The sequence below is a fragment of the Sardina pilchardus genome, chromosome 17, assembly GCF_963854185.1.
Source record: "Sardina pilchardus chromosome 17, fSarPil1.1, whole genome shotgun sequence".
NCBI classification, from domain to species: Eukaryota; Metazoa; Chordata; class Actinopteri; order Clupeiformes; family Clupeidae; genus Sardina; species Sardina pilchardus.
The window spans coordinates 1845671-1871112 of record NC_085010.1 but is presented as its reverse complement, the minus strand read 5'-3'; the positions used below and the strand labels follow the sequence as shown (position 1 = coordinate 1871112).

Sequence of the window (25442 nt, the reverse complement as noted above, 5' to 3'; positions counted from 1 at the left end):
TACTTCTGTTGTCTTCATCTGTAACGTGGAGCCTAACTGGTTAACTTCAGCTGGTCCCGGAAATGAGCCCCATGAAACCATTTTGAGAAAGTTTTGTGGCTGAAGTAGCTAACATGGACCATTGAAATGAATGGGGACGGTACTTCCTCTCTCTCTCAATAATGTATACATACATACTATATACAGTGTACAGTCCTGAATGTAATACCTCCATGGTAGGACTAGTTACTCTGACATAAGCCTTCTCTTGACTGATTTAGTTTGTCCTGCTGCACAGCCTTAAAGAGCTTACTGGAATCTATCTCAAATTAGAGCACATCTCTAAAATGAAAAAAAAAAAAAAAAAGAAAGAGCAACGCACAGTTCAACAGAGGAACAGGGGGAAAATAATCAAATAAAAAGAGAGGCCAATGTAACGTCACGTTGCATGGTTCAAAATACATTGGGTCCACACTCTGTCAATCATGGTGAATGCTGTCCCCTCGGGGAGGGGAAGCCCTCCCTCTGGGAGGCCTGCAGCGCGAATAGAGTGCAGAGACTGAGTAGCAGTTGTCACAGTCTATCGCTGCTCTGGCCACCACATAAGACCTTCAGATGGCCCCCCAAAGCTGAGTGTGCATGCACATGAGGAGAGCATGGGGGAGCGAGGGAGGAAAAGAGAAGGAGAAAGCAGGAGCAAGAGATAGTGGGAGAGAGAGAGAGGACAAGAAAGCATGTGAAGAGCAGCAATGTGAAATTAATCTTAAAGCAGAGGTTCGAATTAAGGTATGAATTCAGTTTAATTTAAATGTGAGCATACTGAGGGCACCATGTTCCCCATGGTGCGGAAAAGACAGACACGATAATGTTATGTGCCAATACATACTGTGCAATTCTCTGTTAAACCGCATCTAGTTTGTAAGATTTTCCCATTACACAACAGAAAAAAAACAATGTGCCTGTGTTAATCCATTTGTCATATCAGCCTCCTCTGACTTTCAAGTTTTCTATCCTCTCTTGAATTTTCTACTTATCCTATCCTATCTGCCAACTCATTTATCTCCAACTAGTCTCTTTCACACTTTCTACAAATCTACATCACTCCATTTTCTTCCTTTCTTTATTTAATAATCTCAACTCTTATGTGACTCCTCTATGCTATAGACTCAATACTTTGCTTCACACAGTTGACACAAAGTCTACATTCATTGTGAAACATGTCCTAGCAGAGACTATCCAGCCTCTCACAACGATCAGGGATTCTTAATGTTACTTCGTACTAGGGATGGGAATTGATATGATTTTTGTGATTCAGATTCCATTTTAGATTTTTCTAAAAGATTCAGTTCTTTATCAATTCTATTGATTATCGATTCTCATTTAGAAAAAGGAGAACAAACAGGTCAATTAACATCAACTTTAATTCAGTTCAGAAGTGAAAAGAGAGGCTAGAGGTAGACTAAGACATGTACTGCCAGCCTCTGAGCCAGTCAGCCCCTTGTCACGGTCATCTTCTAAATTAAATGCATTAAATACAAACGTTGACTGTCTATTCTTTTCAAAGTCATAATTATAGTGTCATGACAATACTGCTCCCAATCAATATATCCTCCTCATTTTCATCATCTGGGCTGCTTGACCCCCTCGTCGCTGCTTGCAGCTGTATTTTGCAAACCACTTTTTATTCCACTGAATTTCCATAACATTTTAGAGAATTCAAAAATGAAATTAAAATAAATCATTTTTTTCTTATGGAAATGCAATAGGCAATTGAAAACCTACAACATAGTAACATACAATATAGTATAATACATATTTTTGTACTTGTACACTGTACCTTTAAATACTGAAGCCTGATTCAAGGACACACTGACCTTTCTGGGTGCATGTGAGGGTGGGAACACATGTTAGGATCATACATGACTATATGCTGTGATCCTTCAAGCACATCCACAAAGAGTGGTAGAGTGAAGCCAAAGCAGCCCGCTCCTCTCCCTCAACAGCCCCTAACATGCGACTGTGCACTGGAGCACAAAATGCACGCTGTCAAAGCATCTGGTGCAGCCGTAGCCTCTGCAGAACTACATGTCAGTACAGAGAGGCAGCCAGAGAGCACAGAGCTCAGCATTCGACCACAGAAGAGGCTCCCAAAAGAATTGGGGGGGGGGGGGTGTATGTATGTGAGTGAGTAAGAGAGGGAAGAGTGTCAGATGTAAAAGCAATGAAGACAGAAGAGGTGATGGTGAGAAAGAAAGAGAGAAGAACCAAAAGACAGACAAAATGAAGGAAAACAAGCAATGACGGGAGGGAGAGGAGACAAACTCATCCATTTCATCTGCATGTCATCTCGGAGAATGTGCGGTCAGTTCATGTGAAGGAAACGAACCTCTGCATCCAGAGGATTTCAGCACAGCAAAACCCTCTCTCCCCTCCAAATCCTAGCCTCCCTAATGCATTCATTTGAAATGACATCAAAGGACACTTGGCTCTGTGGCTTTTAGCAGGAAGATAGATTCAGACAACAAACACATAAATATAGTTGTGACTTTTTCCCCCCTCCCTGGATGTGACACATTTGAACTTTTGTAATGTGCAATAACAGCTTGTGCTACCATGCAGGGGATATTATCATTTCCATTCCGTAAGCTTCTTCTTGATCTGATTAAATCCATTCTCTGGTAACTACGTTCTAAATGCACTCAAACACAAAGTACCAACCGTTTCCATAAATAGGAGCAACTCACACTGCTCATGTTATTTGTTTCTCTGTTGGACAGCTGTGAATAAAGATTGTGCCTCTCAAATTGAGCAAAGCGCAAAGCTAGAATAGGTATTAGTCACAAGCAAGGCTAATGAAGGCATCCATGGGGGGGGGGCTCCAGCAAGGTCAAAGTTCACACAGAAGGCAGCTGATCCCCAAGGCCTCATTCTCATGCTTATTCTTACTGCTATATTTAACTTCATTATTAAGCCTCCTCAGAATTCCCTTGAGACTGCACCGCTTAACATTACACAGATTTTAAGGAATCGAACATATCAGGAACTTAGAAAGAGTCCGGAACACTCATCGTTCCGCAAGCAATTATTTCTTTATTAGAAATAGAAAATGTTGGTCTTAGACCTTCATCAGGTAAATTCCTGTTGAATTCCTCTTTCTAAGTTCCTGTTCTGCAACCTTTTGGTCCTACGGGAACACTGGCGATTACGCCGCTCCATCCGGCATTTTTGTCTTGTTTTTATTTGTAAATTTGCTTTTTTGTCTTGTTGTCACGGGTACGTATGGCGACTACGCCGCTCCGTTTCGGCACTGTCTTATGTGTTATGTGTGAAGCGGTTTGGGTTGTACTTAAAAGGCGCTATACAAATAAACATTACTTTACTTTACTTTACTATCCTACGCACCTGCCTGACATGAGGTGTGCAAAAGGCCTTCCTACAAAAGAAATGGAACATAGCAATACAATTTCAGACATGGACAGACATGGGAGCAAGCAGCTCATCGCAGCTAAACCTTTACCACCATCTCCACGTCTCTCCATTGTTATCCCATTACTCTCGTGCCCAAAGCCTTGACCCTTGTCTGATCCTAGCCTCTAGTTGATAATCTCCAAACTTACCTCGCCTTCCAGTCTGGGGGGTCTGATGCTTGACAGATGTATTGTCTTGTACTCTCCCGAGTTCAGTTTCACAACAATTGCATCAGCGTTGACTATCTGCATCACCTGTGAGAGAAAAAGGACAAGAAAGAAGTTTTAATCAAAAGCCCTCATTAAGGGCGCTGTAATACCTATTTTGTTCCAAATAACAGGCTGAATCAATACAGCTTTGCTCCATTGTTCCTGGGTTCATGTGTTCACATGACAGCATTTATGTCGGAACAAACAGTATAACAAACCCACGTGAGGTTAAACACAGTTGCCACATTTGGCAGCTAAAGACACTATCCGACAATCACCTAACACCAAACACAACATTGAACTTATTAAGACAGGGTGTCTACAGGTAAAATACTTTTTACAACCTTTTTATACAACTTCTAAATTAAATTTAAGACCAAACTTACAATGGAAATAGTGGAAATAAAAGTGGAAAGTCACACAACCAGTATGGTGAGACAAAATAAAACGTGATGCATTTCTAAGCAGGTAAAAGGGATAACTATATTGTGTGACGGAATAATATTGGGAGCACTTAGACTCACTCCAAAGTGAAACTGAAAGTGCAAGAGTGAGGATATTACTGCGCCACACAAAATAGTTATCCCTCTTACCTGCTTAGAAATGCACCACGTTATATTTTGTCTCACCATACTTGGTCGTGTGACTACTCGTGTAACTGTATTTTAAAGGGAAAACATGGAGGTGTTTGGTCGCTTCTAACTTCCTCTCTGTTTGGATCCTAATGAATGAACAGGGCTAGCTAAGTGCTATCAAAGTTGAGCCACGTGCCAGAGCCAGTGAGTGCACGCATTAAGACGTGAGAGGTATGCATCAACTCGTCTCAGTGAAGGGAATAACATAGTTTAAAATGAAAAAAAAAACCGGTGAAGTGTTCCTTTAAGGACCCGCAGCCACCCTGTAAGAGCTCCATACGCATGTGTGCGTGTCCATAGTCTCTAGGCTTCCACTCTCTCCCATCCTCACTCATAACACCAGTAGCTAGCCTAAAAGACATTTACTTGAAACTCAAAACATAAGCTAGCTACATCTCCACTAAGTTGAATAAACTTGTAACCTAATGTGTAGGCCTACAAACATGTAGGCACAAGCGAGTTGGTCCACTACACAGGGCCAACTGCTCCCTCACTGCAAACAAAACACTCTAGAGTTCAACTAGAGGACGGACCAAGACCACCTCCTCCAAGTGGTCTCAGTCAGTTTGTTGCAATCGCAGTCTATTTTGGAACATTCACGTATACCCAATCAAACTATCCATTAGAGGAAACACTCCATGTTCCGATTCAAAGAGCCAGGTGTGAAAGCACCCTAAGTGGATACACAGTGGAGGCATGTTTTGCTCTGCAAGTTTATCAGAGCTACCCTCAAGACAACAATGGAAATGATACACTGCAAAGCAAGCAAACTGTGATTAATGGTAACCAATATCTGGTACGATCACTTTTATTATACTATTAAGCGGCCATGTGAAAAAATCAAGACATGATACCAGACAGGCAACACAAACACCTCACATTGTTCCAAGCAACTGTGGCAGGGAGGGGGAGAGAAACAGTATTCTGACTCATGCCAAATACTCTCTTCAAATACAAACAAAAAGAAAGCGGATTCTGTAAATATTACATATGGGTTCATTCCCAGAGGAGAGATCAGGCTGTGGATGAGAGAATTGACTGTTCAGACTCCAGGGAAGAGAAGCGGCAATGGTGACACACTAGCTAACAATCCCCTTCTGGTGCCACAGCCAATAGGAGAACCTTTGAGTTGCACCAAGGCAGAAATTATTAAGGAAAGTGTAAGTGCTTGCACCAGTCAACCATTTGTCAAGATTCTCTGCATGTAGACAAGTTTGTGATTAGCCAAGGGAAGTCAGGGGTTGGCATACTGCTGCAAAGTGAAATGCACATAGTTGGATCCTGTTTCCATGACTATGAGAAAAAACTGAATCCCCCATTTCAGAACACCACACCTTATGTTCTCGAAATAAAACATCTACCACTTCCAGTATAGAACTACAACACTGAAGTCATCAGTCTATCCTTTCTCCTTCTCCTACACACAGGAATGCACAAAAACATCCCAAAATGGCTCCAAGCCTATACAGTCTCTAATGAATAGTACAAGCCAAAACTGTAACCTCCAACCAATCAATCAATCATTCTTCATTCGGGGAATAAGGAAAAGAAATCCCTTCATGTTGGCCATCAGCAAACCAACACACTAATCACAACAGCCTCATAAGGGTAATTAGCCCCCCTGACATTCTTACTGACACACACACACACACACACACACTCAGCCATTCTCCAACTCTCAAACACACAAAACAAGGTCATATAAGCTGAAATAGAAGCCCTCCCCGTTTTGGAGCGATGAGTGTTGAGATGGAGGTGGAGGAGCAGAAAATGGCTGGCCGTACATTTGCTGCTTAATTAGCAGCTGCATATGCACAGCACTTCTCCGCAGTCTGCCAAGAGGGACGTCCAAATGCCATGAGTCACTGCACTCATTACTGCGGTGTGTGTGTGCTGCCACCTGCAGATCAAGTTGAAAACACACTCCAATCCAGTGAGAAATCCAACATGCTAATCAAGACCCTTCACCCGCAAACTATACAACAACATGAAGCAGGTCACTTAAATGACCCGTACAATATCCCTCCAAATGATCAATATAATCTCTAAGGAAAAGAATGAAGCGAAAGTTTCAGAACACTGCTATCTGACAGCTCCCCCTGTAGAGCACCCAGGCCAGTGCACTTCTGTTAGAGTAATAGCCATCCACAGAGCTCTCCACCTTCATCAGTTTCTCCATTTCACATTGCCTCAATGACAGATTTGGGGCCAGCTGAAGCTGGAATAAACATTTTATTCTTGAGCACACGCTGAAAGTTTTTTTTATACGTCTTGCAGTTTCTAGGGAAACTCATTCTGTAAGCAGTTTGCGCCGCAACACCTTTACATAACCAAATGGGTGCCATTAATTTTTCAGAATTCAACTCTGAGGAGAAAAAAAAATGTATCTCCACTTAAAACTCAGGAAACTTTCAGCTCTACAAACTCAATGCACCAGGCAAGCAAGTCAACGTCTCCATTAAAGTCATGTTCAGTGCCCAGTTACATAGGTCAATTAGACTTACATTTCTTAAAGTCTGCAATGTAATTTCGTATCTCAGTTAGGGCTGCAGCAGTATACTGTAGACTCCAAGATTCAAACATCACTTTACAATTTTACAGCAAACGGTAAACAACCAAAATAATGAGCTAGGGATATATTGTGTCTGCATCCAGTAGAACATTGTAAGTCTTAACAATTGTGAATAGCCTTCTCATTCTAATGAGGAGAGATTCAAAATAAAATAATGATAATAAAAAACATCATGATGGATAGTCTTGAAGCCAGTAAGAATTTAACCCTGCCCACAATATTTGAAGTAGGGAAATTCGGTCTTGTGCCACTGACAAGCTTCTAAGTTCATATGAAAATCAGCCGACCAATCAAAGCGTCCTGCCGGGCTTTATACAATGATGGACAGATGCATGGTGCCTATTCATTCACATGACCTGAGTGTGCGTCTTGATTCTGTTTATAGAAAAAAGCTTGTCACTAGAGAAGACAGGTTTACTGTAGATGTCACTATCACATCTGTTGTACAAGATATTGATAGCGCAATTACTTTTTTTTATTATTTTTTTTTTTTTTACTTTTCAGTGATTAAGGCATTTGTGGAAAAGGATGAGAAGGATGCTTTGGCTGTTGTCTCTACATTCACGGTAGGCTATCTGATTGATTGACAAGGTCACAGACCACGGCAAAAGCTAAATAAGAATAGCAGAATGGCAGTATGATTATTTATTAATCTTGTTAGGACTCCTCACAAGATGGCGGTGAATTGAGACGTGATAAGGTCATGCACTGACTATTTTTCTTGCCGTTGCCATCTTGCCAGGAGTACTTGCAAGATGGCAGCAATTAAGAAATGCACAAGATTGCACAAACAATCCTTTTTATACCGTTTCTTTACACTTGCAAAGTACCCTCCCCAAGGGCATAGAAGTATAATGATATTTGAGTCTAGTCAGTGGCTTAAAGTAGCGATTTGACATAGTAAGCTTAGCTGCTCTTAGACCAGAGGTTTCCAGAGCTTTTTTTCAGAGAAAACGGTAAGCTCTTTTAAGTGGAAGGATACCAACAAGTTCATTCACATCTGTATTTTCATTACAATCACATACATATGACATATACATTCTTACTACCTTGGCAACAAATTGTCGGTCTTTCTGATCCATGTTGGCAGTTGGGGCAACATAGTCTTTCCAGATTCTCACTTTGCGCTCCTTTGCACCCCTGAAAGAGAATAGCCCATAGAGACACATGAAAATATGTTCAGAGTGAATCATGCTTATGCAATTCCCATAATAAAAACCAAAGCTGGACTGCCAGCTTTGCATTAAGTAAACAAAAATGCCATGGATATCTGACATGGTATTTCTGCCATGGATTTCTGCCCTTCTAGTCAAATTAAAGATCGCACAAGAATACCTCTGCACAGAGAGTACATCTGCACAAGGGTCTATGTATATTGTTTGCATATATATATATGTGGATGATTATCATGTCTGACCTCAACGATAAATAATCCCTGATTAGGTTTGCTTGCATAAAATGATTCCGCAGATTGTGCTACAACGCGGCAACAAACACCATATGCAGTGGCTATTGAAAACGATATAAAACATTATGTGCAATAAACTGACACTTAAGTGTATAGTCCAGGCTACTTTGAACTGTCTCTAGTCTAGTCTTTAGACGAGACAATTCCAACTTCAAGGTCCCAAATTGAAAAGAGCAGTAATGGTCCTGAGTTTAAGGACTATACAGAATGCCACACATGCAAGCATGATAAGCTACAGAAAATGAGTGGTAGATAGAGCATGATGTTACCAGCAACTGTTAGGTCATATCGTTACAAATTTCATATGATGAATCATTCCACAAAAAGGTTTGTCTTTTTTATCATCAAGTTATTCAACAGGCTAAACAGAAGTCTAAACTCAAAGCCATTTTGATCAGCTACAGAGAGAATGGCAGACAGATTGTGATGTCACTTATCAGAGATGGTTTTCACATAGCAAATTTCATATTATGATGCATCATTCATTCAACAAAATGGTTTGTCTTCTATCAAGTTATTCAATAGGCTAAACACATAGCCTTGACTCAAATCAGCTGTTAGGCTTATATGTCATTTTGATATGTAAAAAATGTCACATGCAGACATGCTTAAATTCAGCCCACTGCACATTTATGAGATCATAATATAATCTTCAGCATTCATTATTGAATGCTTATAACTGGAGTTAAGTTAACCCTATCCTCCTATTTTTGAAGCAGGCCTACATGTACCTGCAGGCATGTAATTGGACTATGTCATTTGGTGTTCTATACCTTCTGTACCTTCTCAAAAAATGAATACCTCAAAAACACCGTGATCTCTATCTGTGAAAATGTGATCAACGTTCTTGTAATTTTGTAAAGATTCAAAGGAATCTGAAAATCTGAAGACGCTACTCACTTTTGTTATTTGACTTTGATTGGGTTTTGTGATCTTTGGTATGTTAACTGGGGAACTGTGATATTTGCTACATGGGAGCGAACTTGTGGCGCAACTTGCAATAAGTAGTTAACTTCGGTTATCTCCAGGATCTCCTTAGATGGGCAAAGATGACAGCTTTGGGTCCTTTTTGGAGGCAGACTTCAGAGTCTATTATCCCACTTACGAAATGTAATATCTTGCAAAATGATGATTACTACATTTGAATACCTTATAATGGCCTTCATATCTAATACTTTTTAAAAACCCGCGGCAGCCTGATAGCATGGCTGTGCTATTCATTTGTGTAGAGTGGAATACTGACCTTTCGGCAGCTCGAAGCTTCTCTGCCCCCTGAGTGTAGACAGCCATGGACCAGTCCACACAACGGGCAAAACCCTCCTTCAGCAGCAGCTCTGTGATGTTCCCATTCTGCAATACGCAACATTTGAATGCATTAAAGAGGGAAAAAAGACCAAATTATATTGCCCATCTTGATGTTGTAAAATGGAGATCAGGCATCTAACTAAAAACAGATCCCATAGTGCTCGTCCTGATGCATGTATGAACTCATATGTGTACCCAGGTTGCTCTAAGCACATCTCTGTATCAACTGACTAAAAACATTTGTCAAAAGGAGTAGAACAAAATGGATGGAGCAATGATCTGGGTGTAGATTCCTACCGGATGCATGATGGTACCAAGGATGATTTGATTGGGGCAGGACTCCAGGATGATCTGGACATCCCTCTGAAGAAGGCGTGACTCCGTGAAAAACTTTGCCTCTGCAGCAAACTGCTCAGGGCTCTCTGTGCCATCTGCCTCTCGTTTAAACGTTGGACACTGGAGATACAAACACATACAAGCAATGGACACTTGTAAGAGATGAAGTAAAAACACTATTCAGAGAGACATAAGCCCTTTTTCCATAAGATCTTCAAGTGAATTCATTCATAAGTCGATGTAATTTTGAGCGATATAAGAAGCACCAAAACAGTTGTCCATTCAATAGAATGATTCTAGCACATCAAAATTATGTCATCAGAGCCCTGTTCATGCGCATTTTTCTACTGCGTTAGATGGTTTTCCATCAACAGTTGTAGCGAATGGAACACTTCTACCGAATTTATCAAAAGTAGCGAATGGTACACCATTGTGAGGTGAACAGCTTGTATGCGCGAGACAAAATTCAGATTTTAGCGCTAACTTTGTGAACATTCTGAACAGGCGTTACAGTAATTTATATTGCTCCAAACCTTTTCCATCACATTTATATCGATTTAACTCTAATTAATCCACCTCTTGCGAGCGAATTAACTCATCACGACAAAACCACTGGCTCCCTATAGTGGCCAGAATTAAATTCAAATCTCTTAGTTTAGTTTATAGGTCATTGACTGGATCTGCTCCCTCCTACTTGAATTCAATGGTTAAGGTTACACCTCTGTCCAAAAGTATTAGAACACATGCTTAAAGTTAAATATAAAATCATCTTTTGGAAATGTATCTTAATGCCTTAAATGAAACAATGAGGAACTATTCAACCTTTAAGGAAATTATTTTTTTTTGTGAATGAATAATGTATTGTAAATAAATAAATGCTTTCCTTAAAATACAGGGGGTCATAAGTATTGGAACGCCCATGTTAAATTCCCATAGAGGATTTTTATTTTTATTTTTAAAGGCCAGTTATTTCATGGATCCAGGACACTATGCACCCTGATAAAGTCCCCTTGGCCTTTGGAATTCAAATAACCCCATGTCAACACTATACACTTAACATACTAAGAGTTTGGAATGCATTATGTCAGTTATGTACGGGATAATGGACGACACGCCGTGCGGTTATTAGTGTGCTTGCAAAAGCACACTATTGTTATCCGTGCGTTTCATATACTACTTATTAGTGTGCTTGCAAAAGCACACTATTGTTATCCGTGCGTTTCATATACTTATTTATCTCAAGTCCAACTTTTGTCTCCCTATCTTGTCCTAGGGATTTAGAGCTAGAGACGCCGTTCCACTTCTCACGCGTGGGTCCTGATGCGAGGATGGTGGCTTGTATACAGCTTTTTGATACGGCATGTCGTTCTCCCGTTATTCCAGTTTTTCCGGTCGATTTTTTCCCATAGGAATGAATGGAAAAGCGATTTTTGAGCGCTGATGCCCACACATTTTTCCACCTGTAGCCCAAACCGTAAGACATAAAATCATGAAATTTGGTATGCTGATAGAAGAGACTACCCTGATTGACACCACCAGGTTTCATGCTCGCCACTCTCACGCTCTAGCGCCACCAACTGGTCAAAGATTGAAAACACGTTCATGCCCGTAACTTTTGATCCGTATGGCCGATTTTTATAAAACTTATACCATTGGAATCCTCTGACTCAGCTGATTCCAACGCACTATGTGACGTCATTTTCCGCCATGATGGATTTTCCACCATTTTGAATTTTGTCCAAAGTCAAAGTAAAGCAACTCTGGCCGCATAGTTCCTCCGATCGTCATGAAACTTGGCACGCATGATCTACAGACCAAGGCGGATCAACCGCCTTGATTTCGCCTTCATACGTCCAAGCGTTCGCCTGTGACAACCAATTATTTTCAGCGAGCGAAGCCGCCAAACAGGAAGTGTGCCTATCTTGGAAATACTGTGACGTATGAAAGCCATATTTGGTGGGATGACTTGAGACCCCATCCAAAGCACCCTCAATAAATTTGGTGTTATTCGGTCTGTCGATGGCTCTATAATTAGCAAAAACGTGTGTGTTGGCGAATGTATACTATTAAGCAGAATAGCTCATCTTAAATTGCTTAGGTCATGCAGAAATGACATTTCAGAGTGATTTAAGATACAATGTTGATATTTTAAAAAAAAAATCAAATCGAGGCCATTCTTGTAAAACATATTGGTGTAATTCTCACAGCACTACGGAGTCATTCCATGTATTTTCATACCTTCATTATGGAATGATAGTTGACCTCCACTGTTCAATTGGTCATTGGATGACATGGATTTTCCGCAACGGTACAATGTGGGTATGATTCTAGGAAGGTCCGCATCGGGGTGTCTCATCCCGAGACTGGTAGATCTAAGCAATGCCATGGCCCCGAGGGGCAAGTACGGACTTACACGCTGTTAAACATAACGTGTGTTCATTTGGTATATATACTCGACAATCACACGATGTTTCATACTGACGGTGTGTTTTGGATGATTTGTATTGACCTGAGCATTCTGGGTAAACTTCACTCCCAAATTCGGCGAAATACCGGAAGTAGAGCGGTCGCCCTGTCTGAGGATTTTAAGTTTCGTTTTCTGTTGTGATGATGAGCAGACGGCTGTGCACAAAAAACATAGATAATTAATTTACCCTTAGACAATTCCTGCAGTTATCCTGAGTAATCCAGCCCTTTACATTCAGAGATGCGATCATTGACAAAAAGTAAGTTTGATACATGCATCGTTAATTCACACTGGTATGCAAGAGGTTTGCTAATACACTTAAACTTGCTCTTGACATGATTTCCATGAAGTAATATACTGTAAGTGTTCTCTGAAATTATAATACTTCATGTGTTTAGCTTAAGAATCTACTGTTTAGCGTTTCTACTGTAAGGACGTAGACTAGTCTTGCATCTCTGTACTCTTCTTCTGTTGAGGTGTTGTTGCCTAGTGACGCCCTCTCGTGCAGCCTCATGCTAGTTCATTAGAGACGTTATCTAGTAGTACACCACAGTGTTGGTGAAGTTCATGACATTAGTTTTGAGTGAGTTTACTGCCAATTACCTTAAGTTGAAGTTGTGTGCGTGTATGACAACAAAAGTAAGTGACCGTAACCTTCGGTCATGTGTATTGGGAGTGGGATGTATCTTTCACGTTGATATGCAAGGACTTAGCATGCTAAACGGAGCATTAGCATTAAGGGTTTGAAATGAAGGAAGCCTGTGTTAGGCTACTTGTGTGAGAAGTTGAGCTTATAGAATGAGAGATAGCGATACAGTTTATTTAGTGACCATATTAATGACAGTTTATTTGGTTCTTTACAGACCACTATACATTGTAAGTTTATTCATGCTGTTGTATGGTGGAAGAAAACTCAATAAAGAAACTAAGGAGAAACTACTGCTTCACAACCAGTATTCTAACCAAAGATTCTAGCGCTGTATGATCTTTGGTTCTAACTGACGCCACCCAAGCAACACAATCAATCAATCCATACAGTCCTTTAGCCCCATAGACAGTAAAAGATAGCCCTCATTAACAATCTCCGACTGGAGGAAGTTTGTACCTGTGCTGTGCGAGTTAACGCTATTACACAGTACCGTTTACGCCGCTAGATGGCGTTATTGACCACATAATAACTGTAGTCACGAACAAAAAGGTTTCTTTTCTTTCTTGAAGGGGTTAGCGTTGCCGTTGCTGTATGTGTGTCCTGGCTTACAATTCCGTTTAATGAGCTTAGTATTCAATGCATATCTGTATGCTGCAGATATATTATCTATATAAATAGCCATCTACCTATATTTCTCTGTATGTATGGAATCCTGAATGTCTCTGCTGGAACAATACAAAGTTAAACCCTATCTCTTCTCCGTCCTATATTCTAACCGATATACCATCCAGTATAGTGCCACTACCCTACCTGAATCAGTGCAAACCTATAACCTTCCCAATAATAATAGTAATAATAATTAGGTAAAAATAATAGTTTCTGCTTTAGGGAGAAATCTCAGAATTCCCCTCCAGCTAAGGAAAGTGGGAGCTATGTTTTTAGACTCAGTAGGCAAGCTTATGTGTGGAGACTTAAACTGTGAAGTTTGGCCCACTTATTGTATAGCAGTTAACAATTCTAGGTTCAATGAATTACATCCAACACAAAGTGTTATAGAAAGTATTACTGTGTGTTTCATTTAACTATTGTTCATAGTAAACATTTAATTAATTTAGGCTACGGGTGGTATAGGTGAATTATTACCACACAGTTACTATCTAAAACTACGTAATCCTTAATTGAGATTTCATTGAAAGTCAAGTCAAGTCAAGTCACATTTATTTATAAAGCGCATTTTTGTATACACAAAGTGCACACCCAAAGCGCTGGATAAAGTGATAGGTTGAACTTTTAAAAAGGGGTTTTAAAAACTGTTTTTGTACTTTCATTTTATTATCATAGCCTACTGAACTGAATTCTAAGAGTTAAAAACAAAGGATAAAATAAATGTTTTGTGATGCTTGCATTGCATAGTATTTCATTTAGGATAAGCTATATCAAAGCAGTTAGAAGTAACAGTAGTCACTTGACATTTCTGAGGATTTGCATATTTCCACCAGGGCAGTGGTAAAGACATTCTTCAGTGGAGGCACCACACAGTTAATCACGCTATCAACATCTTCTTACCTTTTCTTCTGTTATTACTATTCTTTAACTTTATGGTAGACAGTGAGTCCAGCAAATTGAGAACCTAGGATCCTGTTTATGTTTATGAATGTGACTATGTGTATAGTAGCCTATATGTTGAGACATAAGGGTGGAAAAATAGGTTACATTTATATAATGCAAATGATTAAGTTAACAATGTCATTGAATATGTTGTACAAACAAGAAGAGCGAAATGGTAAACTTTTAAGAAATCATCATCCACATCATAGTTTGACGCTGTGTGGGGTTATGGACTTGACAGTTTTGCATGGAATTGCTCATACAGTATATACATATATATATATGTATATATGTGTGTGTGTGTGTGTGTGTGTGTGTGTGTGTGTGTGTGTGTGTGTGTGTGTGTGCCTTGTTGCCGGTGTACAGTATTTCTGAATCTGAATATGGACAGGAAATGGCATAGCTTTTATCACATGCAACCAATCCAAAATCGATTTCATATTAGGGATGTTAACCGGTGACTGTTTGACCGATGGTTGACCGTATCCACGTTAACCGACCAAAGTTGTCGCTAGTCGGTTAACAAAAAAAAAAGAGAGGCATCTTTAAATTAGCCTAAAGACAGTGGACTAAACGTTACTACAGCTAGCCATCTCATTCCAAGAAGATCTTTTTTTCGTGAAGTTAACAAATTATCCCTCACACTCAATTTTTCATAACTCGCCTGCTTGTAGGCTAGGCTACGTAATAAACCAATAAAAACATTTGGCACGAGGTCACAGCGGTGGCCGGTGCGTCTTTTGCAATCTGGAAGTGCGCTGTTTTATCCATTGGTTTTATCGTGTTGCAGTCTAGGCAACTTTCCGCATAAGATGGGCTTAGATTTGGAAAGACATTACATCTACATTTCAGGAAGGGTCATCAATGGTAACAGATAAGGTAATGATCATCTTTCGTTATTATTGTTAGCACTTCCTCAAACTAAACTGGCGCTGTAGGGGATTTAAAAAAGTGACGTGAGTGTAGGGATGTTACGATTACCGGTGTGACGGTAAACCATGATAAAATTGTTGACGATAACAATTACCGTGTTCATTTCGAATATCATTATTATCACGGTTGATACTACGGTATGGTAACCGCGTGTTTAATTCCTCCCAGTTTCATCCTTGCCTGCTTTTGACACAAGCTGGAAGGCTACTATGAAACAAAACTTCACCTTACTAATTCTGTTGTCTAATTGATGGATTTAACCATGATTCGGATAAGGCTACACCTGCTTTTAAAGGGCGCAACATTTCCACCCCAAAACGTGCGCTGTATCATGTAGCCAGCGTCTTTTTATGTAGGCCTACACGTTCACATTAAATCTAGGCTATTCCACTAACGTTATCAGGAGAATGCCATGAAGTTTTATGTTGAGCGCTGGGTGTCACTCATTGGATATAACAGATATACCAAACTCCAAATCATAAGTTAAGCTATAAGCAGACAACATTTCCAACCAAGGAAAAAGTGAGCACAATACCACGGTAACCTACCTACAGTAAGCTATGGGATTTAGTTCGGCCTACTGTAGTGTTTAATTCAATTTCCGAAAAAAGCTACACAGCCTATTGGCAAACTTTTACATCTTGAGAGAGTTCCATCAAGGTAACTATCCCGTTAGCTCACGCGTCATGTCTATCATTAATGTACAGTAGCCTAGTGCTCACCAAAATAATAGAAGTTAACATTGCAAGACACTTATCTTTTATATTATCCCAGCAATCTTTTCTTTGACTTGTTAATTTTTTGAACATTCATTTTATTCAATGAAAACGGATATCCTTGAACTATGCGTGACTACTTTCCTAAAACCGAATGAAGGTTAATATAATTAGCCTACTTCACGTACCTCTTAAAGTGACAGGCACTCAATTAGACCTAGACAACACCCCTGTAATGTCATTAAAGACAAGTGTAATAGTTTAAAAATCAATATGAAGTATTCAAATTACTGAATATTTTTAGCTATAAGTAATTATGCAGATCCTAACATATTATAAACTATTAGCAAAATATATAAAGTCATGAATTCAAAATATGCAATAGAAACAAGACAAGCCATTTTCTGTGTGTGTGGAGGGTTGAGCAGGGACTAGGATTGCCAATGCTGTGAATGATCGGTATCCTGCTGGAGGCAATAAGGGTATGCCTATATTTTTAATGTAATAAACACTGTCACACTTTTTAAAACTAAAATATTTCAGCTTGTCTACACCCATCAGCGCTTTCTTAACATATTGTACACACAATTTTTAAAATACCGCGATAATACCGAAAACCGTGATAATTTTGGTCACTATAACCGTGGGGTTAAATTTTCATACCGTTACATCCCTACGTGAGTGAAAGGGCGGCGCCGGGGCTGTGTGTAGCCTATGAGCGGGGGACAGAGAGATGAGAGTTGGGAAATTGCGTGGCTGTTATTTCAAATAGCATAATTTATTTTAAACGAACCGGTTAACCGGTTTCAACCGGCTAATGAGCCTCGGTGGTCGGTCAAGAAAATTTGTAGTTTTCGCCATCCCTATTTCATATTCAGACACGTTAACCAGTAACAGCCTGGTTGCTTTGACACATCAACACCAAATTTGATCCTATTACACCATTTGAACAGGTGAGTCGTCCTATTTATTCTACCATCAATTTGAGGCTATAACACATTGCAACTTACTCAACAGTGAGTAAACAGCAGATGTTCCCGCAATACTCCTAACATTACTCGTATTTGTTCTAGAAACATGCCTAGTTCCTTAGGCTCCTTCCTTCTTTCACTGGTTACGTGTTTCATGCTGGCTACACGTGAACAACTCATACATAATTCAACACAAGGTCTACAGACCTTAGAGGTGTACATTTCATTTCCATACATCAAAGCATTCGCCCATGGCAGCCAATCAAATTCGATGGCGAAGCCTCCAAACAGGAAGTGAGGTCAAATCTCGGAAACGCTTTGAGGTGTCAAGACCATATTTGGTGGGACGATTTTGGACACAATCCAAAGTAGCCTTAGTAAATTTGGTGTAATTTGGCCACTAGGGGGCGTCGCAATTAGCAAAAATGCATTTTGTCTCATATCTCTTTACATCTTTGGGATGACATCCACATTTTTACATTGGAGGTGCTCTGGGACATACAGATGGTACGGGTTGAGAATGCTCCTTTCTTTCCCGCACATCGGGACTCCCGAAGCATCGGGACTTTGCAACCGCAAGGGGGCAACATAAGACCGCCCTAATAAAATGAAGGTTCGGCTCATACCGGAAAACACGGAAAAACCCGAAGACACCGCGCTGGTGACAAGCGGAGAAAAGAGACATCACGCTCGGCATGTCAGATTGCAGTTTCAGAGTTTTCGAATGTTTTACAGCCTACCTCACAGCTGGCTCTCTCACTCGACGTAGCCTATAACTCAGTCAGTCCAGCAGAGATGCCAGAGCAACGTTTTGGTCAATGGAGAGGGAGAGAAATGCTCCGCATATCCGTCTCATTTAATCCGTCTCATTTAATCATTAAAATGAAGGTGATGACTGGCGAAATTAAAATCAAACGACGTTTCAATAAACCATTGTTGAAATTAATGAAAATGGTTTTAGAAGCCTTCAATTCAACCTGAAAGACTCGATAGGCAACCTTAGATTAATTCATTAATTCATTACGGTTACAAGACCGCATTTCCGTGAATAGGCTATTATTGTCAAGGCGAAGACGAAAGAGATGGACAAGATGGACATTTAGGCTACATTTATGCTAGGAATACTTAGAAAGGTGTAGGCCTATAGGCTATTTTAAAACGGAGGCATGTTCATTTTAACCGGCGACGCTGGGTAGCTTACCCAGCACTTGTTATCACAGATATTGTCCCCACCACTTTTGACAACTGAAAATAAAATGTATTTAACATAAATATATTTAATACATGCCTATCATGTCCCTTTACTTATAACCGTAGGCTACATGCATGGAGAAGATCGCGCATTTTGTAACATTGTAACAATGGGTGGTCAGATATGCGATAGGGCAGTGGGGGTGATTCATTGTAACCATCGACTAGTAGGCCTAGCTCCGCAAAAGAAGTTTCTAGCAACTTAGAACTATATGGATCTCGTAATGCATGTTCATGTTGATTCAGAGATAGACATAGACTACCGTGGGCTACTGTGCGTCAATATAACAGCATTTTATCATGTGGTGGTGAATTAATGACTAACGTCAGTTTAACATGTCAGAACTTTTGATCGGCGTTTCAAGTGCATGCCGCGAATAAATGAACTCGACTGACTGAATCCTTTATATTTCTTGGCTAAGCGCGAAGATAATGACACTCGAACTGTGGCGTAACTGGTTGAAGCATCTCGATCACACGTCAGCGACCGGTGTTCAAAACCTACTCCACGAACCTCTCCGGAACCCATTAAGACAAAAGGCATTATTTTATTAAAAAAATAAAAGTTTTGCGATTTTTTTATGATTGCGATGTCTGCTGAAAAGAAAAGTTAATATGTGAATTCGTGGTTCAGCGCGCACACACACACACACGCACACACACACACACATTTTTACATTTACATAATAGGGCTCGGGCACACGCCTTGCATTCTAGGAATATCGCCGCCATTTGGTAGCGCACTGAACGTAATATCCATTCAGAATTCAGATGCACAAGACAAGACGCAGAAATATAGTAGCGATTTATTATTTTCCTCTTGCGATCGTGGGTTGCACTGTTACACCCCACTACACAGCAACATACGACCAAGAAGGCAAAAACTAAGTAACAGGAACACACTAAAAGGCGGGAGTAAATCCATAGTAATCCATAGTAAACTAAGGAGTGAAGCTGCCAATGTGGCTGTGCCCGCGAAGTTTTGATGTCATGATCCCGAGCCCTAGTGTCAGGAAGTGTCCGTCGAGAGAGAGAGGGGGGAGGGAGGCAATCGTCCTCAATGCCGTATATAGGTAGGCTATAATGTCTAGTGAACTGGTTAGACAAGTGTGGGGGAGGGGGAATGATCGCACAAGACAATTGCTCTTCATGAAATGGGTAGTCTCACAGACGGCGGTCGATCTTTAAACATAGCCTACTACATCACTTGCGAAATCGGACATGGCACATAACCTAATTATTAGACTACTGGATTTAATATAGCAAGTCCATAGACTTTGTTCATCCTATATTAGCCTATATTAAAATGTAATGTGCTGCGGGGAAGCATTGGGGAAGTCAGTTTAAGTTGTCCTGTAACAATTAGCCTCTTATTATAATCAAGAGTATACAGCCACTGCGCACATAATAGCCTAGGTTACGGGCGGATGCGAGCAACCCCATGCAAAAGAAGGCATTAAGTTAACGGACTGAAGGCCTGTTTACATGTCAAACATGCATTAAATCTAAGAAACGAAAAACACAAATATCATGTATTGTGTCGTAAACAGTTAATGACTTCGTGGCCACTATGCGCAACTGCATCGCGCAGTGAGCTGAAGGATAGGAGGACCGACACTTATTAACACAAAGCGTTGTAAAGCACTAACAACCACCCCTCAAAGTTCATTGTCCATAAGTCCAAACAATAAGCATAAAAATCCGACAATCCAAAACGATAACGAGATCTCCCAGAAACGAAAAACAAGTTTGTTGAGTAGCCTAGTCCTTCCAACAATTTGTTAGATAAAAGGCATCCTGTCCTGCTGTATTCCAATGAGAAAAAATCGTCCACAAGGTAGGCTAAGGGTCACGGTAATGATAAGGATAAGGATAACTTTAATTATTTTTTTAATTAATTAATTATTTTTTTTAATGCAGCATGCAGGAATCTACGCACAAAACGAATGAATGGGTTATATCGCCCAAAACGAGTGAATGGGTTGGGAGAGTCGTCTGGCTGTGTCAGCAGACTGCAGTCGGTCTCGAGGGGTTAAATAGCGCACATACTTGAATTTTAATCTGAAGACCACACGGTCGAAACGTCATTCCTTTGTGCTAAAGAAAATCAAATCAAATAAAAAAGGAAGGATTTCAAGTGTGCGAACCTTTTTCCATTTTTTTATGATTTACTCTTGTTCTGCACCTTGACCGGGGATGTGCACAAACTTTTTTACTACACTTGAATTTTAAACCAACTCTTCTCTAGCCTACACCCTATAGCCATACTTTAATAATCAGATGTTATGCTCATTTTTGTAGGCTACACCTCACCGGCAAGCACGCACGCAAATGCTGCTTTTGCACATCTACAATATTGGCCAGGCTATATAGAATAGGCTTTTAGGACTGTATTTTGCCTTCGTGCAACTTTAGTTGTGCTCAATCTAAATTATTGTCAGTAAGGATAGGTCATATTACCAAATGGCGAACCTCGAAAATTATTTAGGATATAGAGCCGTGTCCATTACGCATGCAGTTATTTTTTAGGCTATTGTTTTATTTGAGTGTTTTTGTCTACCATGGCAAACATAGTTGAAACGTTCGCTCTAAACTTATGTATTTCCAATCGGCTTTCACAATCAGCTACAGCTGCGCGGCGCGGCGCAGATGATCTCCATTAAAACTTGCAATGTCTTTACAGAACTGCTTTCTCTTCCCCGAGTCGCGAACGCAACATGCACAAACAACCGATATTTAGCAAACACATGTATTTCCAGCTCTCAAAACCGATGAGGTCCAGATCTCAGTGGCCTCATAGCTGCCTACAGCCATGCATGGTAAGCCTAATGATAGCCTAATAGTTATGACATTAATAGCATATTAATGACCTCATGTCGGAATGGCACGTTGTTTGAAAAAAAAAAAAAAAATTAAATAGGCCTACCGCCGAGTGGGGATATGTCGGAATGAACAGCGGATAGGCTAGTCCTACTAATATTACATTTGATGTAATATTAGTTTACCCATCCCCTACATCAAAACAGCTTAGAATCAATCAAAGAATCAGCTGTGTCGGCGTTAGGCTGTAGACGATTTTCTATAACCATTTCAACTGTCAATTTCAACAATGGTTTATTGAAACGTCGTTTGATTAATTTCGCCAGTCATCACCTTCATTTTAATGATTAAATGAGATTAAGGAGTCGACTATTGACGGATATACGGTCTTCATCATTAAATGCAGCTGAAATGCGGGATGAAACTTTCTGCCACCTGGTGGTTGTTTGGGTACATTGCCTTAGCCTCGAAAAAAATCGGCTTGACAGCCTGCGGGATCTCTTCGGGAGTCCCGCGGGAGAAGGTGCATTCTCAACCCGTACCCACTGTACCACTGATGAACCCAGGCAACCCGTCACGTCAGTGTAAGAATTTGGCAATCGAGGGTAACGCCGCCAAACTCGAAGCAGCTTTGTGTCTTGGCCAAACTTTAGCGTTTTGACCTGAGGGCGAGCGGTCGCGTCTCCTGCCGGAGCGCTTTCGCGGCGCGTCGGAGCAAGCACACTTCGCACTTTCCCACCGGGAAATGCATTCTAGTTATTTATCTTAAGTCAAACTTTTGTCTCCCTATCTTGTCCTAGGGATTTAGAGCTAGAGACGCCGTTCCACCTCTCACGCGTTGGTCCTGATGCGAGGATGGTGGCTTGTATACAGCTTTTTGATACGCCTTGTCGTTCTCCCGTTATTCCAGTTTTTCCGGTCGATTTTTTCCCATAGGAATGAATGGAAAAGTGATTTTTGAGCGCTGATGCCCACACATTTTTCCACCTGTAGCCCAAACCGTAAGACATAAAGTCCTGAAATTTGGTACGCTGATAGAGGAGACTACCTTGATTGACATTACCAGGTTTCATGCTCGCCACTCTCACGCTCTAGCGCCACCAACTGGTCAAAGTTGGAAAACGCGTTCATGCCCGTAACGTTTGATCCGTATGGCCGATTTTGATAAAACTTATACCATTGGAATCCTCTGACTCAGCCGATTCCAACGCACCATATGACGTCATTTTCCGCCATGATGGATTTTCCGCCATTTTGAATTTTGTCCAAAGTCAAAGGAAAGCTACCCTGGCCGCATAGTTTATCCGATCGTCATGAAACTTGGCACGCGTGATCTACAGACCAAGGCGGATCAACCACCTTGATTTCGCCTTCATACGTCCAAGCGTTCGCCTGTGATAACCAATTAAATTCAGCGAGCGAAGCCGCCAAACAGGAAGTGTGCCTATCTTGGAAATACTGTGACGTATGAAAGCCATATTTGGTGGGATGACTTGAGACCCCATCCAAAGCACCCTCAATAAATTTGGTGTTATTTGGTCTGTCGATGGCTCTATAATTAGCAAAAACGTGTGTGTTGGCGAATGTAAACTATTAAGCAGAATAGCTCATCTTAAATTGCTTAAGTAATGCCAAAAGGACATTCCAGAGTGATTTAAGATACAATGTTGATCTTTTTTTTAAAAAAAATCAAAGTATGCCAATTCTTGCAAAAGGAACTGGCACGAATCCCACCATGTAGTAGTTGTTATAACACAATTAAGCCCAGCTTGGTTACATACCGCAACATCGTAATTAATTAGCTGAGATATTCCGCAACGGTGCAATGCACATGATTGACTTGGATTGTCCGCAACGTTGTCTCACCACGAGACTATGTAGATCTTAACGACGCCATGGCCCCTAGAGGCAAGTACGGACTTATTCGTTGTTATTCCATGTGGACGTCCAGGTGCGATTTATTGTTGCAATCCCACGAGTTCTCACTGTGACGGTGTTTCATGTTTAACAATTTGTAATGGTTTATCTTCGTAATGAATTACTATTTAGGAGATTGTAATGATTACAGGACATTGTTTTATATATTTGTGATGTTTTGAGAGGAATTCGATTTTATTTCTTGTTATTTACCATAATTGACCGGAGCATTCTGGGTAAATCACTCTGTTAGAAAGACCGCTCCTGCACGTATGCACCAGTCATTATGTTCGTGCACTTTCTGAGCAAGAGAGACATCTTTGGCGTGCGTGTGATGATAATTGACCATAAAGTGAGTTTGACACCTCATTCCTACATGTTTATTGTTTAGTCAATAATATTGTCACGGTCTGAGCCGACCAAGATTTCGCTTATGTTATTGCACTCAGTATTTACCAGTCATTTGTTATGTTAGAGCGCCATCTACTGGCCTTATCAGAATCTACTTTGGAGTGAAAGTAGGCTAGTAAATACTTCCTGCTTAGCGTTAAAACGAGAGAAGTCACTGAGATGATTCACACTGGTTGCTGTCTCCGGACAATTTATGTTTTTCACCTGCTATAGTTATTTCTTACCCATACGAAGGCAATGCCTGTAAGTATACATTGTTCTAGTGAAATATGTGTTTAGACATAAGTACAGAAAATAAGATATGTGAGAAAGATTTCTTTGTTTTTTGATATGGCGGCAATTCGCTATACGTGGCTAGACAAGACAAATGAAAATAGTTTATTTTTGTATTGACAGTTTTACAGCATAAATGAAGGAAAGGAGAAAAAAGTGAAGATTTCCTGCATTCTTTGTTCGTCCTTACCTAGTGATTGTAAACTTGCTGGATAGCTGAGCTAGCTCAGAATTAGTGAGGCCAGTAGCCTACAATATTTACTGTTCAGCATGTTGTAACGTGCCTGAAACATGTTGTTTAACGTCTTTAGAAGATGTAATGGAGATTAGGCCTATTGTTTACTTTCGCTTTGCATTTTTATATGTAGGCTAGGCTACTGCTTTTGTATTCGTTGTGTATCCTTTGAATGTGCACAAGTTTGCATCTGTATTAGCATGTAGAATTCATTATAGTTTGAGTGATTATGTAGAAAAGGCCGGGACATTTGTGTGTTCGCTGTGATTTAGCATTTGTTGCGATATTTCATGTGGTAAACTCGCGTGCCTTCCTGTTAAGTTTCTTATTTTTGTTAGTACCTGCAGAGACGTGCAAGTTCGTTGTGCACTTAAACAGAGATAATTAATTTACCTTTTGACAATTCCTGCAGTTATCCTGAGTAATCCAGTCTTTGACATTCAGAGTTGCGAGTCATTGATGAAAAGTTAATTCACACTGGTATGCAAGAGGTTTGCTAATATAGTTAAACTTGCTCTTGACATCATTTCCATGAAGTAATATAGTGTAAGTGTTCTTTGAAATTATAATACTTCATGTGTTTCGCTTAGGAATCTACCGTTTAGCGTTATACTGTTGTAAGGATGTTGCATTTCCAAATAGAGGAAGTTTTTAACGCTATTACACCGTACCATTTTACGCCGCTAGATGGCGTAATTGACCACATAATAACTGTAGTCACGAACAAAAAGTTTATATTAAAGTATATAAATAGCCATACCCATATTTCTCTGTATGGAAATCCTGAATGTCTCTGCTGGAACAATACAAAGTTAAACCCCATCTCTTCTCCGTCCTATATTCTAACCGATATACCATCCAGTATATTGCCACTACCTACCCGAATCAGTGCAAACCTATAACCTCCCCAATAATAATAGTAATTATAATTAGGTAAAAATAATAGTTTCCGCTTTAGGGAGAAATCCCAGAATTCCACTACAGCTAAGGAAAGTGGGAGCTACGTTTTTCGACTCAAGCTTATGTGTGGAGACTTAAACTGGGAAGTTTGGCCCACTTATAGCAGTTAACAATTCTAGGTCCAATTAATTACATCCAACACAAAGTGTTATTGAAAGTATTACTGTGTGTTTCATTTAACTATTGTTCATGGTAAACATTTAATTAATTTAGGCTATGGGTGGTATAGGTGAATTATTACCACACAGTTACTATTTAG

At 40.2% G+C, this 25442-nt stretch overlaps 1 protein-coding gene across 1 annotated transcript in view; it reads right to left on the bottom strand.

The window, feature by feature from the left end:
- snd1 (staphylococcal nuclease and tudor domain containing 1) overlaps positions 1-25442 on the bottom strand; it is a 139592-nt gene that overhangs the window by 99996 nt on the left and 14154 nt on the right. Inside the window, exons 7-10 of the mRNA XM_062517759.1 lie at positions 9934-10092; positions 9575-9681; positions 7913-8003; positions 3597-3701 (exon numbers count right to left, since the gene is read on the bottom strand). Coding sequence (XP_062373743.1) covers positions 3597-3701; positions 7913-8003; positions 9575-9681; positions 9934-10092 — 462 coding nt within the window. The remainder of the gene's footprint in view (positions 1-3596; positions 3702-7912; positions 8004-9574; positions 9682-9933; positions 10093-25442) is intronic.